Source organism: Gregarina niphandrodes, assembly GCF_000223845.1.
Source record: "Gregarina niphandrodes unplaced genomic scaffold scaffold00022, whole genome shotgun sequence".
NCBI classification, from domain to species: Eukaryota; Apicomplexa; class Conoidasida; order Eugregarinorida; family Gregarinidae; genus Gregarina; species Gregarina niphandrodes.
Genome location: NW_011645791.1, coordinates 16,195 through 31,929, shown reverse-complemented (window position 1 = coordinate 31,929; position 15,735 = coordinate 16,195). Strand labels below are relative to the sequence as shown.

Here is a 15,735-nt window from a genome sequence, read left to right as displayed (position 1 = left end):
GTCGACCTTCGCGTCGTCGACGTCTCCTGATACGAAGACTACCGAGTCGACCTTCCGTCATCCACGTCTCCTGATACGAAGACTACCGAGTCGACCTTCATGTCATCCACGTCTCCTGATACCAAGACTACCGAGTCGACCTTCGCGTCGTCGACGTCTGCTGATACGAAGACTACCGAGTCGACCTTCATGTCGTCGACGTCTCCTGATACCAAGACTACCGAGTCGACCTCCTCGTCCACCAGCAGTGGCTTCTTGCCTGTTCCGGTTCCGGTGCCCGGCACTGATGGTAAGTGGGGCCCTGCTTCGATTGCCGGAGCAACGGCTGGTGTGGTCGCTGGAGTTGCGGTAGTCGGCGGTTTCTTATGGTCTGCTGCACCTTGGAGGCGTACATCTGCCGATGCGGGTTTGAATCAGCAGGTGGAGGTCCCCGAGACTCTGGAGGAGAGAGAAACGGTCGATGAGATTGAAGGCGGAATGTTTGAGTAAAGTGGAGTTGCGCTAGGTGAAAAAGAGCTGGATGTACCGATCATAGGTGGAGAAACTAGCCGGGACTACTAGCTCATGAGAAACTAGCCGGAAGAAACAAAGACAGAAGGTATACTAGTGCCGAAGTATTTCGTTTATGGCACATAACGATTGGGGTGAACGTGGGGTGTCTTTTATAACCAGCTCAATTGCTGTTGGTATTACAAGGTTTCAGATTTTGTACTTTTGCCAATGTTGTTTTTTTCGCATTTAGTTCGGAACAGTTCTCCTTAGTTCACAACATTTCCGAGAGGCTGTCTCAGCGTACACCTTTTTGTCTTTTGGTTGTAGTGGATGATGTAGGGTTGTGGTGGATGGTGTAGTGTGGGTTGTGGTGGATGATGTAGTGTGGGTTGTGGTGGATGATGTAGTCTGCCGCCGCCGCCATCGGGGGGGGGTTTTGTTTATGGATGATTCTCATTTGCTATCGAGTGTTCTCTTTTGTTCGTTTTGCGTGGTCTCCGGTTCAGTGATTCAATGGGGAGTATCCAAGCTGAAGCGGTGCAGGCCTCCAGTGTCCATTTTGTGGTTTCTGTATGGGTCATTGATATGCTTGGTAAGCCAGGCCGATTAACCCGGAGTCGATTAGGCCGAGGCAGGCAGGCAGGCAGTATAGTTGTTTGGTAGGTGGATTTATTGTTGGTGAAGAGTCATCGCGAGGTCGGTAGCGACGGTTCAGTGTTGGAGGTAGTGGAAGGGTCTAACCTGTTTCAGTTGGGTGTGGCAGAAGGTTCGCGGTTGCCACACAACGCGATTTACTTTGTTGTGTTACCAATCTTACTGTATGATGCGACACAGCAAGTGGACTGGTACCATTTCCGTCGTAATCTTCGGAATGGTTGCTGGTTGGCGATAGCCGGAGTGGTGTTACAGGTGTTCATAGTGGGCCCATTGATGTACTTTTGTTTTCCTGATAGTCGAGGTAGTTTCTCGGCGTGCTTAATGGTGGCTGCGGCTGTTGGAGCGACGGACCCGATCGCAGTACTAAGTGTGTTGAACAGTATGGAGGCGCCGGAATCGTTGTCGTCATTGTTCGACTGTGAGTCTTTGATCAACGATGGCACGGCGGTCTTTCTGTTCACCTTCTTCAAGTCGATTGCGACGCATAGCGCGGAGGTCAATTTCCAGAGCGCTACCTCGGAATTTTTCCGACTACTACTCCTCGGACCCTTGATCGGTCTTTGTGTAGGCGCACTACTCTACCGCTTCGTGCGACACTTCCGCTTCCACGTCTACGACATCACATTGCTCATCATCGGCGTCAGCTACCTCGTGTTCTTCGTCGCCGAAGTCTACGCAAAAACTTCTGGACCGCTGGCAATTGTCGCCTATGGTCTCTATTTCAAGTCATATGATCGCGCTGCGTTCGAATCGGAGACGCACGCGGCACACAAGTCCTTCGTCAAGGGCCTCGGCGTCGCTATGACTTCCTTCGTCTTCATCGTCAGCGGCATCACATGCATCCGTATCTTCTGGGACACTTGCAACGACGACAAAAACCTTATCATTCAGGACATGTATGCCACTGCCAGCGCCCGACCCGTCTTCTCCACCTCCGCCACCTCACGCCTCTCTTACCTCTGGGAAGTACCACTCTTCTACCTACTCTGCCACATCGCCAGAACCCTCATGGTCCTCGTCTTCGCTCCGCTCATTCGACTAGACCTCGGCTCCTTCACCTGGAAAGAATGCGTCCTTCTCGTCTGGGGAGGTCTCCGAGGCGGCGTCTGCCTCATCATCGCCCTCCTCATCGAACAAGACGACACCATCTCCGTCGACACCAGCCGCCGCGCCGCACTCTACCTCGCCTCCTTCACCTGCCTCAACCTACTCATCAACGGCACCACCTTCGAACTGCTCTACAAATACCTACAACCCTACGAAGCCAACCCCTTCAAAGCCATCTACCTACTCAAGGTACTCAAAATCATCGACAACGAATTCGAAGATGAGGCCAAACTCCTCAGAGACCATTACTGGCTCTTCCAACCCAACCCATTTCACAACAACGATCCGAACGGCCCGAACGGCCCGAACGGCGGCTGCCCGGATGATCACCCGCCAGGAGCGGTCCACGTCCTCGAGCTGTCAAAAAAACTAGTTCCCCGACTCGCCGACATCAAGCTCAGCTCCAACAATGGCATTACTCTGCATACGGTCCCTGTCAAGAAGACTCTGATGCAGTTCCGAGACGTCGGCGGCGCCGAACACACGTGCGCGGCAAGCGAGCACACACGTGTGCTCGGCGCAAAATCCACCCTGGAGGCCGTCACGGGACGCCAATGGGCGACCGGCGGGGGTAACGGCGGATGCCCGACCGGTGACGTGTCCATCCCCGTGGGCACCCAAAGTGGCCCGGGCGGCAGCTTGACGCCAGAAGGGGAGTCCTCGTCGTCTCCTGCGCTGACGACGACCCCGCAGAACTCGTCGATGCGAGGCCACCAGACGGCAGCCCGGCTGCAGCACCTGATGAGCGGGCGGCAAGACCGCGACATCTCCAAGGCGGTTGCGGAGCTGGCGCTGGGACCAAGCGACCAGGACTTGGCTTCGATAAGTTCTTCCAGTCTAGGTTACCTCGTAGCGGAGACGCAGACGGACGACCCGCAGCCCGCCGAGCCGCAGGCGGCCGAGACAGCTGCGGCTTCATTGGAGTGGCTAGGCAGTTGTCTGAGCGAGCCTTCGCCATCCATGAGCTCCGCGCACCCGAATCTGGAGGCGCCCATTCTGTCGAACCTGTCAGACCCGCTACTGGACCGCCGCCGCGAGAACTGCTACCAACCACTCTACTCACTCGCGGCCTACAGCGGCGGCTACACGTACCGTAACCGGCAGCCTGCGCTGCAAGCGCTGAGTCCGGCCCTTTCGACCCCGTCTGCGGCTGAGTGCCGACGTAGACGCGGTTCGCTCAGTCGACCGGAGAGCAGCTGGTCCTTCCACTTGGGCGCGGCCGCCCAGGACTTGGAAGGAGGCCGTCCGCGGGGGCCCGCGACCGGCCACCTCCGGGTTCCAGGCGATCCACAAGTGTGTGCTGCTGCGGGCTCCGCCTCCTGGGGCCTCTCCGGTGGCGGCACGCTCCCGGTGAGTGTCCTTTCACCCAATGCCGCCGCCCGTGCGCAATCTGTACGCCCGTGGGAGCGTGAGGGGGAGGTCTCCGTCATGGTTATGAACTCCGCGCGCCATCTCTACCGTCGAATGTTTGAACAGTCCTTCCTTAGCGGCTTCGCCTTCATGAACCTTATGGCCGTCGGTGATTTGGTCAACGACTACAGCATGACGCGTGGAAATCCCGGCAAGAACCAACGCTGGATCAAATTGCTACGCAACAAACGACCGAGCGACCTGGAGTTGCAACTCGGACCCATTACCCAAGCTCTGGGGCAGCAGACTCCGGGGCAGCAGACTCCGGGGTGCGGTTCTGGTCACGGCGGGTCGCGCGGCGGGACTTCGCGAGAGGTACGCGAGAACGGGCGGGAGGCGCTGGAGGAAGTGAGTCCATTCGACTTGGAATGGGCGCTGGTTTGTCGGCGACTCCATTTGTCCTCTCGCTGGCGGCCGTCTTCGGCGCTGCACGACCGCGTCCACCCCATGGGTCCGCGCGCGTCGACGCCATGGTGGTCGCCGCGGACTTGGGGTCGTCGGCTGCTGCTGCTTGCTTGGCGGCTGCTGTGGTGCCAACAGACCGCCTTTCCGGCACTGGACGATCTGCAACTCTTGAGTGCTTACGTCGACGTGCACGAAGAGATGCTGCTCCGCGGCCACAAAAGCCTCCGCTTCATCCTTGGCCGAAAACTCTACGCCAGCTACGTCCACCGCATCCAACTCATGCGGGGACCCTCGGCCGCAATGGCACTGGCGGCATCGGCCACAGCGGGAACAGCGGAAGCAGCCGGATCGGGCCCTCATGCCGGATCGGCGCTCGAGTTGTTGCGTGCTGGGTACCCTAACAGTTTTGACTACGCCATGATCTGCCACGGCGCCATCTTTCTGCTCAATTTGAAGATCCAGCTAGTTGAGGAGTACCTTGAGCGCGGTCTGGTCATGACCAACGACGCGTACTACATCCTTCAGGTTTTAAAACACCAACTAACCGCTGTTGCCAAAGTGCAGCCTCACCTTTTTTAAATGCAGCCTGCCACCAAGACCAACTCCTCCGCCGCGGCCGTGCACAGTCCCGCCACCCACTTCACGCCACCCGGCTTCCACCGACCTGTAAACGACCGACCTGTAAGCTACCGACCCCAACATCGCGTCATAACGTCGCGTCGGTAACCCTTCAGCCCCGTTCAGACCCTGGCGCCCAGCCTGCCCCCCAGACTGCCGCCCAGCCTGCTGCCCAGCCCCAGACATTGTTGAGGCTCCGGCCAGTCCCTAAAGTGCGGCCGGACTTTGTTCAGGCTCTGCCTAGTCCCTGAGGTGCGTCTGAAGGCGCGACAAAAGTGTGTGCACACGCGTGTTTGTTCTTGCAGGCAGCTCGGTTAAAGCGCGATCCCTCGTTGTCCAGTTGCGGCGGAAGGAATTCCACGGCTGCGTCGTCCCCGCCAAGCGTTCCTTCTTCGGCTTCGTCATCGAGCATGCCGTCCTCGGTCGGAAGCACTGCGGCCATCGAACAAGGCCGCGGCGCAGGCGGCAGCGCAGACGCGCTGCCGCTACGCAGCACTAATGCAACTCTTCGCTCAGACTTTCTACGCGGCGATTTCTTGCGCAATAGCGACGACTTCTTCGCAGGTCCTGGTGCTGCCGCCAACTTCTCCCCCTCACCCGTCCTGCTACTCATTCTCCAAGGCTACCTCACCCTCGAAGTACTCAGCAGATGCTCCAGGCTCAGAAACCTGGCTTGGTATCAGCTGGGTCTCGCAGCACGCGCTGCAGACCAAACTGGCCACCTCAGATTCCTGTCCTGTCTCGAAAAGATTGAACAAGCTCTAATCAAAAGCAAATCAATGGCGCTATATAGACAACTCAATGAGCAAGGTACTACTTTATCATTATTCTCCGGACCACCACCCTAACCACTTTGGAGATCACCACCGTCCTAACCACTTTGGAGATCACCACCGTCCTAACCACTTTGGAGATCACCACCCTAACCGATCCTACTTTGTAGAGCGGCGCCGGAGCGATCTCTTACCTGACATCACTGAAGACGTGAAGAGCGGCGACTGGGTCAAGTTCACGACCGATACTGACTTCCGGAATAATGTCAACCATCTCTGCCAAATGCAGGAGTCTCTCAGTACGACCAAAGCCACTTAACCCGAGGCTCAAAACCCCTAGACCCATCCTTTGCTCTTTAGGCGGTACAGTGCTACGACCACCCTTACCTACTGGATACGACAAGGGCTCCTTCGTAGCACCATCCTACGCTCAGAGCGTGCCCCGCTACCGAGCGTTGAAAACTGCGCTTGATACCATCCGAATAAATCAACATGTTCCATGGAAGAAAACGGTCAATGCTCTCGCCCTGGCCAACAGACTCACCTATCGGTAGATCCCTGACCTCCCGGTCTTAGGATTCGGCAGGCGAAAAGGTGCTTGCCGGGGTCCTAGGACATCACTATCAAAGACCGAAAGACTGAGCAACCAAAAGGTATTTTGTCATCTCTCAGCAGGGACCAGAGACTGAGGGGAATGTACGGTCATGCTGGGATAGATCAGGCAGGGACCGAGGGCAACATCGCGATGCTGGGACAGGCACCATCATGGTGTACCCCACCATGACACGCCCCAACGACGGCCCATCATGGTGTACCCCACCATGACACGCCCCAACGACGGCCGGCCGTTCTGGAACCGTTAGACCGGGCTGGAACCGTTCAGGACGATGCCACAAAACGGCACAGGTCGGGTTGGAGTGCATACACTTTGTGGTATACCCGTCCGTCGTGGCAGTTGCTTCTGCCTAATTTACTGCTGAGCCGCAGCCCGTAGAGCAACCAGATGTTCACGCCACAATTGGAGTCGCTCTATAATCTGGTCGAAGTGCTCGTCTTTGAACTCTTTCGGTTCGCCAGCACTGCATATCGCAAACATGTGTGTGTGTGGTTCACACATTAATTTGAGGTCAACGCATTTATCTGTGAGGTCCACACGTGTGAGTTTCACGTGTGTGAGTTTCACACGTGTGTGAGGCCCACACGCGTATTTGTGGTTCGCTGATGTGTGACTTACGTGCAGTTGAGGATGCCTTCAAGTTGGTCGATGCGGCCGACTATTTTGCCCTGAGCGATGGCTTGTGCGGCGGCGTCTTCTGCTTGTCTTGGGGTCATACCGAGTGCGCGGGCCATGTCCTCGAAGGACATGCAGAGTTCGTGAGTCAGGTCTTGGCAGAACTCCTCCTGTTCGTTGGATACCTGGGTCGCAATAAAGTCCGCCACCAAGTCGACACTCATTTGGAAAAAAAAACCCCGGGCCTACTCGGGCTAGGATTGGAGGTTGGGTTCAGTATTGGCCGTGGCTTCGGCAGTGGCAACAAGTTGTTTTCGGTAGTCTCGGTAGTGTCTTTTGACGATTTTGCGAACTCGTCTGCAGTAGACGATTTTGCGGAAGTGAACGCGGAGGTCGGGCATGCGATTGGTGACCTTGCCACAGTAATTGCAGATGACGCCACCGTCATCGAGACGGTTGTAGCAGAAGTGGTCACCGGGTGGTCCGTCCGCGACGCGGCTGGAGCAACAGTAGCACCACCAAGCGGTTTGGCCCGGCAGGTTGGAACCCGGCACGCCCTGGTTCGAGCCGGGCAGTTGGTTACAGGATGGCTGGTTTTCACACTCGCCAGCTACCTGGCGCTCCATCCAGGGCACGAATTCACCCAGCTCATCACCAGCATCCACCCGCGGCGGCGTCGCCAGGGAACTTCCCGTAGTCGTCGTCGTTTCCTTCTCCTCCAGCTTCGCTGACGACCGCCGCGAAGTCGACGGCCCCGGTCGCTCCTGCTCCTCAATCACGCCACCCATATCTGGAGGAGGCCCGTCCATCAGACAGGACATAATCGGATCATTCCGCGGAATACACATCGCGCTACTAAACAGACGTTATTCACCAAGCCCGACCATGGAAGTCGGTTCTGCCCGACCATGGAAGTCGGTTCTGCCCGACCATGCAAGTCGCTAAGACCGTCCTGGACGCCGTTTAGACCGCCCTGGAAATCGGTACTATTGTTTTAGAGGCCGGTAGCCCCGCCCGTGAAGTCCGACTACCGACCTGTACCGGAATGCGTTGTGATTCTCACCTTCCTTGCTGGTTCAGAAGTGCTAGTTCTGTCCACAGCACGTTGAACAGGCGGTCCCGCACTTTGCAACTCTCTTTCAGCTCAGTTCTCAGTTCGAAAACATCTGCTTGCAACTTTCGAATTTTTGACTGCTGATCCATCGAACCACACACGTGTGCGAACCACTCCGAACCATCCCTAAGACCTCTCCAAAGCGCTCGGTGGGGGTGGAGGGCCGCACGGACAAATCATTTTCTGTAAACACATGCCATAAGAATTTCGATGAGAACCCCGACAACAGCCCGCGAGAATATCACCCCTACTAGCTAGTAGGGCCCGCGGGACCACCCGCAATAAGTGGGCGCGGTGAGGGGGGATTCTTACATTGATGTATTCGTTTCGCAGAACAGCGATGGGTTTATTTTCACAAGTCCGGAAGTACATCATTCTACTGAAGTGCCCGACATGACTCGCGTAGGTATCCTTCCGGGTGGTAGTACCCCACTCCCACTTAGTTGTGTTTGCATGGCCAGTGCCAGTGTACTTGCCATGCACTTGCTCCAGTTGCGCATGGATATTAAACCTATCGTTTGATAACATGACCCTTTCGCAGCTTGTCCTTCTGCAACCTGATATACACAGAGCGTTTAGAAAATTAGGTGACACGTAGCGTTTAGAAAATTAGGTGATGCGCGGCCTCGATGGAAATTAAGCCTGCAGTCAAAGCACAAGTAGAACGCAGAAAAGGGCGACTTGGAAAGGTCAATCAACTTCCCCGTTACCGGGCAGGCCAAGTAGGTGATTTATTCTATGTGTGAAACCGCGTTATTTCTGACAGCTACCTGAATATGTGAATCCGGACGAGCTGGACTCGTCCGTGGGTGAAAGCAGCGACTCTGATGCCAGCAGTGAGTCTGATGCCAGCAGCGACTCTAACGGGACCGAGGGTGGCACTGGCCCTGGCCCTGGCGCTGACCCGGTTGCTGATGAAGGTGCGGATGGAGGTGACGGAAGAGTGGCGGTTAATGACCTAGATGGTGATGGGTTTAAAGGACCGGACGCCTGGGTCAGTCACCCTTTGCTGGGGTATGGTGGGGCCGAGCCGGCGTTGGACGACTTGGTGAGTGAGAGCAGTAGCGACGACGAGCCAGCGTTGGACATGGTTGCAGTTAAGCCGACGTTCAAGGGCAAGTCTGAGCGCCAGGAGTTGGAGGCTCGACGTCGCAAGGAGGAGTTGCAGGAGCAGCTGGAGCGGCTGGAAGCCGAGCGACAGGCACTGGAAAAGGCTGCAGAGACGAGACAGATTGTGCAGGATACACTTGCGTCGGAGCGCGCTGAGGAGGAGCGCGTGAAAGAGCGAGCAATCCTCGGATTCGAACCCGGGACCCAAGGTACCGAGTTGCCCTGTGACGAAATCCCGCCGGAAGATGCCAAGACAGAATATAAAGCCTGGCAACAGAGGGAGCTCTCCCGCCTGAAACGAGATTGGGTCGAAGCGATGACGGTCCAATTCGGCACCGACCCCGGTCCGATCGAAAAGCTGTTGCGGCTCAACGACGCAACAGAGGATCCAGCCAGTGACGACGAACAGCGAAAGGCCGCAGCTGTGCCGGGCTTGGGCCTCTACCTGCTCCTCCTCTCCCAAGAGGTGACCGCCGCAATTGGTAAGAAGCCTGTGGTCAAGGGCAAGATGGGGTTCATGCAGAAATACTACCACCGGGGAGCGTTTTATTCGGATGTGACCCCGCATGAGAAATCTTTTGAGAAAGACTTCAACGCCGCCGTCGGGGAAGATCGATTGGACAAGACCCTTCTTCCCAAAATACTACAAGTAAGAACACAGACTGGGTTCCCCAACACACATTTTGGGTTTCCAACACACACGCTGAAACACACTCTGAGTCCATATTGGGTCAGGTCCCATGTTGGGGTAGGGTGGATTCCCAGGTTAGGGTAGGGTGGATTCTTAAGTCCAGTCGCAGGGGCGCACATGCGTTGGATGGGATCGGTATTTTCCTGAGTGAGAGTTTTCTAGGTGCGTCGAGGGGACTTTGGGAAGCGGAGCCGGAGCAAGTATACCCATTTGGTAGATCAAGACACGACAGACCGGACGTCGGCTTGGGGCAAGAGTGGTGGACAGAAGCGGCAGAGGGACTCCTAGTGGGCGTGGTGTCGTTGCAGTGGTGGAGAAGTCGTTGCAGTAGGGTGGAGTGATTGGCGAATGGTTAGTTGGGATGCGTGGGTGCACGGTGCACCTTGTACGATGTATACTGCCTGCCAGGTTCGGCCTCCACCACCGCCCCCACCACCGCCGCCGCCACCGCTCAGTACGTTGAGAAGAGGGTCAAAGAAGTTCGCGGAAAACCCAACGGAATCGGAAATGGCTTCGTCCCTGCGATCAGGAACATCCGGAGAAGACACATCTTTAGGCGGGTCCTCGGCGTCCCCGAGGCCACAGCGGCGCAGACAGCGAGGAGGCCACCACCACGTGGCCCGGACTGCCCGACCTGGCGCTACGGACCGGACAGGAATGACCGGAGCCGGGGTGCAGAGAGGAGCCGGCTCGGCCAAGCGACCGCCCCCTCCTCCTCCGCCTCCCCCTCCACCACCGCCCGCAGTCAACCTGGCAGCGGGCAACTTAGTTCCCGGCAACAACTTGGTCCCTGGCAATAGTTTGGTCCCTGGCAACAACTTGGCCCCTGGCAACAACTTGGCCCCTGGCAATAATTTAGGCAACAACTTGGTACCAAGCAATAATGGCTCGCCCATAACACTGGCTGGCACTCCCTTGACGGGTGCGCCACTGGCAGCAGCGTGCGCCTGTGCGGCGGGCGCAGCAAGTTCCTGGAAAAGGAGCAGCTCCTTCGACCTGTTTGCGTACCTGGCAAAGATGGGGTACCAGGGGCCCGTGCACTGCCACCTGGAGGCGCTAAGACCTTCGCGCTCCTACTGGAGTCCAAGCGTCGTCAATGGTGTCGTCTTTGGGGGCATAAGGGGCTGCGGCTCAGCCAAACATGCCGTTACCTTCGCCTACCAACAACACCTGCTCTTCGACAAACGGAAAAGAAGCGCAGCCATACAAGGAGCAGCCGTTACTGGACGCGCTGAGTAACCTGCCCTGTGTTATTCTGGACGTCGTGACCAGCTTGCCCCTCTGCAATTGTCCCTCTGGATTGTTAAACGTCTGACTTGGCCAGCCACCGTCCTAACCTGTTAGCCGTCTAACTTGGCCAGGTAGCTGTCCTGGACGACATGTCCCAATCCTGGACCGTATCGCCGCCACCCATGGCATTGCTGCGCCCAAGTGCTTGCCTGTTTTATTAAGTCGTGCCTACGTACTTGCGTTGCGCTTACGCCGCCCGGTCGATCTGTTCAGATCATCCCACTCGATGCCTTGTATTATTTCCCGTCTCGCACTCCCGCGTGCTACTTGCCCTGCACACCCGCGTGCTACTTGCCTTGCACACCCGCGTGCTACTTGCCTTGCACACCCGCGTGCTACTTGCCTTGCACACCCACGTGCTACTTGCCTTGCACACCCGCGTGCTACTTGCCTTGCACACCCACGTGCTACTTGCCTTGCACACCCGCGTGCTACTTGCCTTGCACACCCGCGTGCTACTTGCATCATATGTGAAGTAAAATATGAAGTTGCTGCTGCGTCGTCGTCTTTTTCTCTCGGCCAACCACCTAGCCAAACGAATCAACAACCCTCGTCACACCATAATCGAACGAATTTGAAATAATTTGGCAGAAATTTGACGCGCGATCGACTATGGTTAACTCCTCTGCAGACCGACTGGCTCGAACTGGCTCTGGTGCCCGTACCATCCAGACTCGAGGAAAGCGCGTCGAACTGGGGTCTGTGCGTGCTGGTGACTTCCAAGGACAGAAATTATACGGCATCTCGCTTCAAGAAGAGGAGGACGACGACGCCGACGCGCTGGCAGAAAGTAGTAGTAGCGGCAGCAGTGACGAAGACGAACTAGACGACGACCTCCTGGTCCGAGATGACGCAATGAACGTGAGCCTCGCAATGAAGCTCGTCATTAACGGCACACCCGTCGCGGGCGGCAATTCCGTCGCGGGCGGCAATTCCGTCGCGGGCGGCAGTTCCGTGGCGGGCGGCAATTCCGTGGCGGGCGGCAACATGCAGAATGAGAACATCAACTTCCGAACTAACGTCGGTGCCAGCGGCGATGAGGATCAGGTCATGACGGTTGAAGAGCCGGAAAAATCTTGATGTCTACTTCCAATCTGGTAAGAAATTCACGACAAAGTCAACCACCCACCGAACGTGCTAACAAGTCCAGCACCGACCGAGCACGACCGCAGGACCAAGTCCAGCACCGACCGAGCACGACCGCAGGACCAAGTCCAGCACCGATAGAGCACGACCGCAGGACCAAGTCAACCACCCACCGAGCACGACCGCAGGACCAAGTCCAGCACCGACCGCACGAGATATTGTGGGTCTTCTAGTTGAGCCAGCCTTCCTTCAATTGGACTGATGGTGGAAGTGACGGTTTAGGTTTTCTGCTTTATATAATCATTAAGAATTTGTGAATCTATCGAGTTGTGTCTGAGTAATTGCTGAAGTTGGATTGGTTGGTCTATGGACATGGTAAGTTGTAATTCCCAAGTGTGTTTCTTCTGGACTACATTGGTGTAGGTGACAAGGTCTGGTAATGGTCCCTTCTGTTTGGCGATGATGAAAGTGTTTCGTGTGCCGTATTCTTGGGTGATGTATGAGTGTTGATATTTCCGGAAGTCGTCCTTAGTTAGTTTAGAAAGTACTTCATCCGTGAGAGGTTTGTGTAAGCTGAGTTTAACTGCTATTTGATCCAGACTGGTCAGCTCCAACTGGATGCATAGTTTGGTTGCTGACAACATACGCGTGTCGAATAAGTGCGGCCAGATGCAGGCCGTTTGAGACAGTGTCCCATGTCGCAGCAGCCAGCCAGCAGTGATGAACCTAGGAGCTGCATGCTCGATTTTATATGCAGCATTCACATACTCATTCATCAACTCTCTCGGCAACGAATCTTTTCTCGATTCCGACTCTTCTCCATCATGCTCTCTCGATGATGACTCCTCCCCCGCCAGGTCCAGCAGCTGCGTGGCTAGCGCCAAAACATCTCTGAACTGGGTCACTGAAACACCCGCAACTGCTGCCGCCTCCTTCACATCGCGAGAACGACATACGTCCAGGCAGCGTTCAAGCAAACCGTCCAAGCTGCTTCCCAGAAGAACCCCGGCTCGACGCCGCCGAGTCCCGTCGCCTGCCTCCAACTGGTTGCTCACTTGGTCCGCGTTGTCTGTGGTTTCCGACTTGCTCGCCGGGTTGACAAGCAGCTCCGTGCCGACAGATAGTATGGCCACTGCTAGAGCGCCCGTCGTAAGTAGGGCCGGTTTTTTTGCCTGTCTCGCAACCTGCATTATCCTGGTTAGCATGCTGGCGTAGATTGGATGAATGGGGAATCTACTTGCACTCTCTCCCTTGGTTGTGATACGCCAGTCAAGCCGTTCTTGCCTGCTTTGTCGGTCTCGTGTTTTTACTCGATGCACAAGTTGTAATTTGGCCAGCCGTTCCATGGCAGCCTGTATGGCTGTGAGAGGTGGTGGGGTGGGGAAGGGGAAGGCTTGTATCGAGGGTAATCCCAGGTTAGCGAGGAAGAGTAATGTTCCGTCTAAAGGTTGTTCAGTAAGTTGAACGGGTGGGTAATCGTCCATATCATGTTGGAAGACAGCGCTCGAGTAGAGACGATAGCAATGACCGGATCCTAGACGTCCAGCTCGTCCTGCACGTTGTTCGGCAGCAGCTTTAGAGACACGGCGACGTTCAAAAACGCTATAGCTACCGCGCGCATTATACACGCGTCGTTGACTCAGTCCCGCGTCCACTACGTAACGAATGTTCGGCAACGTAACAGATGTCTCTGCTACGTCCGTACTCACCACCACCACTCGCTCCTCTCCACTCGGCCCCTCAAATGCCACCTGCTGCAAATCTGGATCCAATGCTGCATACAACGGAACTACACGCAAACCTCCTGATCCATCCGACCCCTCCCAACGACAACCCACACCACCACCACTCAATGCACGCCCCGCTGCGTCCAACAAACCGTCCCCGGTCAACGTATCACCCTCCGCCCCCGACTTACTACTCCGCCCGGACCCAACGGCCAAGCGCCTCCGCTTCGCCGCACTCGCTCCTTCCTCCACTTCGCCGACGTCACTGGCATGGCCGACGTCACTGGCATGGCCGGCGTCACTGGCATGGCCGACGTCACTGGCATGGCCGACGTCACTGGCGTCGCCGGCGTCACTGACGTCGCCGGCGTCACTTTCCTCACTCTCACTTTCCCCAGTCTCGCCTTCCGCCCCTTCGCCCACCGCCCGCTCGCTTTCCTCGGCTTCGCTTTCATCGTCGTTGAGACACAGCGCTTGGTCCTCCACCGTATGAGGGGCACCGGATGCAGAGTCCCGGGACGGGTCTTCGGCTTCCAGTTCCCGAAGCGGCCGGTCCCGCCCTCGCGGCCGGCCTCGAAGTCGGCGGTGTTTATCATAATTCTGGAGCAAGTGGATGAGTTGCCGGATGTCCTCGCGTCCCGTAAGGAAGACGAGGATGCTACCGGACGGCAACTTGCGGTGGATTTGCTTGACTCGGGTGAAGGCGGCCTTCACGTAGTCCTTGGGTGTCTGCTTCATGAAGTGAACGGTGACCTCGAACATGGACGCCTCCAAGTTGACCACGGCCAATCCGCTAGCGGCCTTCTCTCGGTCGGTCTGTCCGCTGGGTAGGAAGATTCTTTCGAGATCGTCAAGTCGTAGAGTGGCGCTCATGAGTAGGAGTCTTAGTGGCGGAAGGTTGGTTTTTTTTTGCTGGTGCAGGTCGTGTCGCAAGCGCACTACCCGGGAGAGGATGCCGAGCAGGATGTCGCAGTTGGCGGATCGTTCGTGGATCTCGTCGAGGACGATGACGCTGAAGTTCCGCAGCAAAAAATCGTGCTGGACGATTTTAAGCAATACGCCGTCAGTCATGAACCGTAACAACTCTTCTGCCGCAGTCGAATACTCATGCCGCACTTGGTAGGCAACGTAACGACCATAGTTGCCTAACTCATACCGCACACGGTTCGCCACCGCACGCGTTGCAACCCGTCGCGGTTGTGTCACGCCCACCAAAAGTCGCTGACCGGCGTATTCGTAGTTAAATCCAGCCTCCAGCAGAAACTGCGGGACCTGCGTGCTCTTCCCGCAACCAGTCCCGCCTGTCACCACCGTCACCAAGTTGTGAACCACGCTATGCACCAACTCCTGCTCGCAGCCAAACGCCGGCAACTTCACCCGCGACTCTTCAACCTCCGCTGGACGAACCACGCCCGTCACCACCTGCCGTTCCTCGAGACCGGCCATCCTGCCGATTTTTATTACCCCCACATGGACAAACAACCAACCTAAACTCTCTGGAGCCCGACTCCCACCAGACGGCCCACTAGCCCTTTCCCGCCATTTTCCGGACGGCCGGGGGTAGCTCAGTTGGTAGAGCGTCTGACTGTAGAGCAGCAATCAGGTAGTCGGCGGTTCGATTCCGTCCCACCGGATTTTTTGAAAGGTTCGCGGGGCGAGCGCCACCGAAGGTCATTTTGTTGTGGGCTGGGGGCTGATACGTTCTGTGCCATTCCAGTCTCTGCTGGATGGGATCATGTTTTGTTAAAGGCTACTAGTCCGGTCTCAAAAAGTGTATGTTTGTACACACACGGCATCTATAAGGCTATTTCACATTATGCCCTCCCCCAAACAGAGAATTAGCACTCGTGTAATTCCAAATGATCAGAGAGTGTCGTTTCTTTTTTGATTTTTGGAAGCAGCAATGGAGACGTTCATGTTTCTTTCGATTCTGAGTATGTTCCATAATCACAGGTTCTAATAGGTCGGCCCGTTGTGAAGGAAGTTGTGTTTTAGGTCAGCATCTGAAATTGGGATCTCTTCGT

The 15,735-nt window shown here is 56.4% G+C and overlaps 9 protein-coding genes and 1 non-coding gene across 10 annotated transcripts; 7 read left to right on the top strand and 3 right to left on the bottom strand.

Moving 5' to 3' along the window:
- Positions 1 to 126: 126 nt before the first annotated feature.
- GNI_102760 (putative transmembrane protein) lies at positions 127 to 489 on the top strand (the record flags this gene model as incomplete). Its single annotated transcript, XM_011132927.1, has 1 exon — positions 127 to 489. A coding segment is annotated over one exon (363 nt), but the record flags the coding sequence as incomplete, so codon positions are not given.
- A 445-nt stretch (positions 490 to 934) lies between these two features.
- On the top strand, positions 935 to 3,353 carry GNI_102750 (putative sodium/hydrogen exchanger; the record flags this gene model as incomplete). The annotated part of the gene is made up of 3 exons (XM_011132926.1): positions 935 to 1,084; positions 1,156 to 2,741; positions 3,098 to 3,353. 3 exons carry the CDS (start codon positions 935 to 937, stop codon positions 3,351 to 3,353), a joined length of 1,992 nt encoding a protein of 663 aa, XP_011131228.1.
- A 916-nt stretch (positions 3,354 to 4,269) lies between these two features.
- Positions 4,270 to 4,650, top strand: GNI_102740 (hypothetical protein; the record flags this gene model as incomplete). The annotated part of the gene is made up of 1 exon (XM_011132925.1): positions 4,270 to 4,650. One exon carries the CDS (start codon positions 4,270 to 4,272, stop codon positions 4,648 to 4,650), a length of 381 nt encoding a protein of 126 aa, XP_011131227.1.
- Positions 4,651 to 5,099: 449 nt separating this feature from the next.
- GNI_102730 (hypothetical protein) lies at positions 5,100 to 6,016 on the top strand (the record flags this gene model as incomplete). The annotated part of the gene is made up of 3 exons (XM_011132924.1): positions 5,100 to 5,499; positions 5,633 to 5,761; positions 5,823 to 6,016. The coding sequence occupies 3 exons, from the start codon at positions 5,100 to 5,102 to the stop codon at positions 6,014 to 6,016; spliced, it is 723 nt and encodes a 240-aa protein (XP_011131226.1).
- Positions 6,017 to 6,692: 676 nt separating this feature from the next.
- Positions 6,693 to 6,917, bottom strand: GNI_102720 (PCI domain protein; the record flags this gene model as incomplete). Its single annotated transcript, XM_011132923.1, has 1 exon — positions 6,693 to 6,917. The coding sequence occupies one exon, from the start codon at positions 6,915 to 6,917 to the stop codon at positions 6,693 to 6,695; it is 225 nt and encodes a 74-aa protein (XP_011131225.1).
- A 30-nt stretch (positions 6,918 to 6,947) lies between these two features.
- GNI_102710 (hypothetical protein) lies at positions 6,948 to 7,514 on the bottom strand (the record flags this gene model as incomplete). The annotated part of the gene is made up of 1 exon (XM_011132922.1): positions 6,948 to 7,514. The coding sequence occupies one exon, from the start codon at positions 7,512 to 7,514 to the stop codon at positions 6,948 to 6,950; it is 567 nt and encodes a 188-aa protein (XP_011131224.1).
- A 922-nt stretch (positions 7,515 to 8,436) lies between these two features.
- On the top strand, positions 8,437 to 9,896 carry GNI_102700 (Prp19-binding domain splicing factor; the record flags this gene model as incomplete). The annotated part of the gene is made up of 3 exons (XM_011132921.1): positions 8,437 to 8,529; positions 8,574 to 9,566; positions 9,771 to 9,896. The coding sequence occupies 3 exons, from the start codon at positions 8,437 to 8,439 to the stop codon at positions 9,894 to 9,896; spliced, it is 1,212 nt and encodes a 403-aa protein (XP_011131223.1).
- A 1,614-nt stretch (positions 9,897 to 11,510) lies between these two features.
- GNI_102690 (hypothetical protein) lies at positions 11,511 to 11,978 on the top strand (the record flags this gene model as incomplete). The annotated part of the gene is made up of 1 exon (XM_011132920.1): positions 11,511 to 11,978. The coding sequence occupies one exon, from the start codon at positions 11,511 to 11,513 to the stop codon at positions 11,976 to 11,978; it is 468 nt and encodes a 155-aa protein (XP_011131222.1).
- Positions 11,979 to 12,262: 284 nt separating this feature from the next.
- GNI_102680 (putative helicase) lies at positions 12,263 to 15,157 on the bottom strand (the record flags this gene model as incomplete). The annotated part of the gene is made up of 1 exon (XM_011132919.1): positions 12,263 to 15,157. The coding sequence occupies one exon, from the start codon at positions 15,155 to 15,157 to the stop codon at positions 12,263 to 12,265; it is 2,895 nt and encodes a 964-aa protein (XP_011131221.1).
- A 108-nt stretch (positions 15,158 to 15,265) lies between these two features.
- Positions 15,266 to 15,345, top strand: GNI_102670. The gene has a single exon. It is a non-coding gene; the product is annotated as a tRNA-Tyr (tRNA).
- The last annotated feature ends 390 nt before the right edge of the window (positions 15,346 to 15,735 follow it).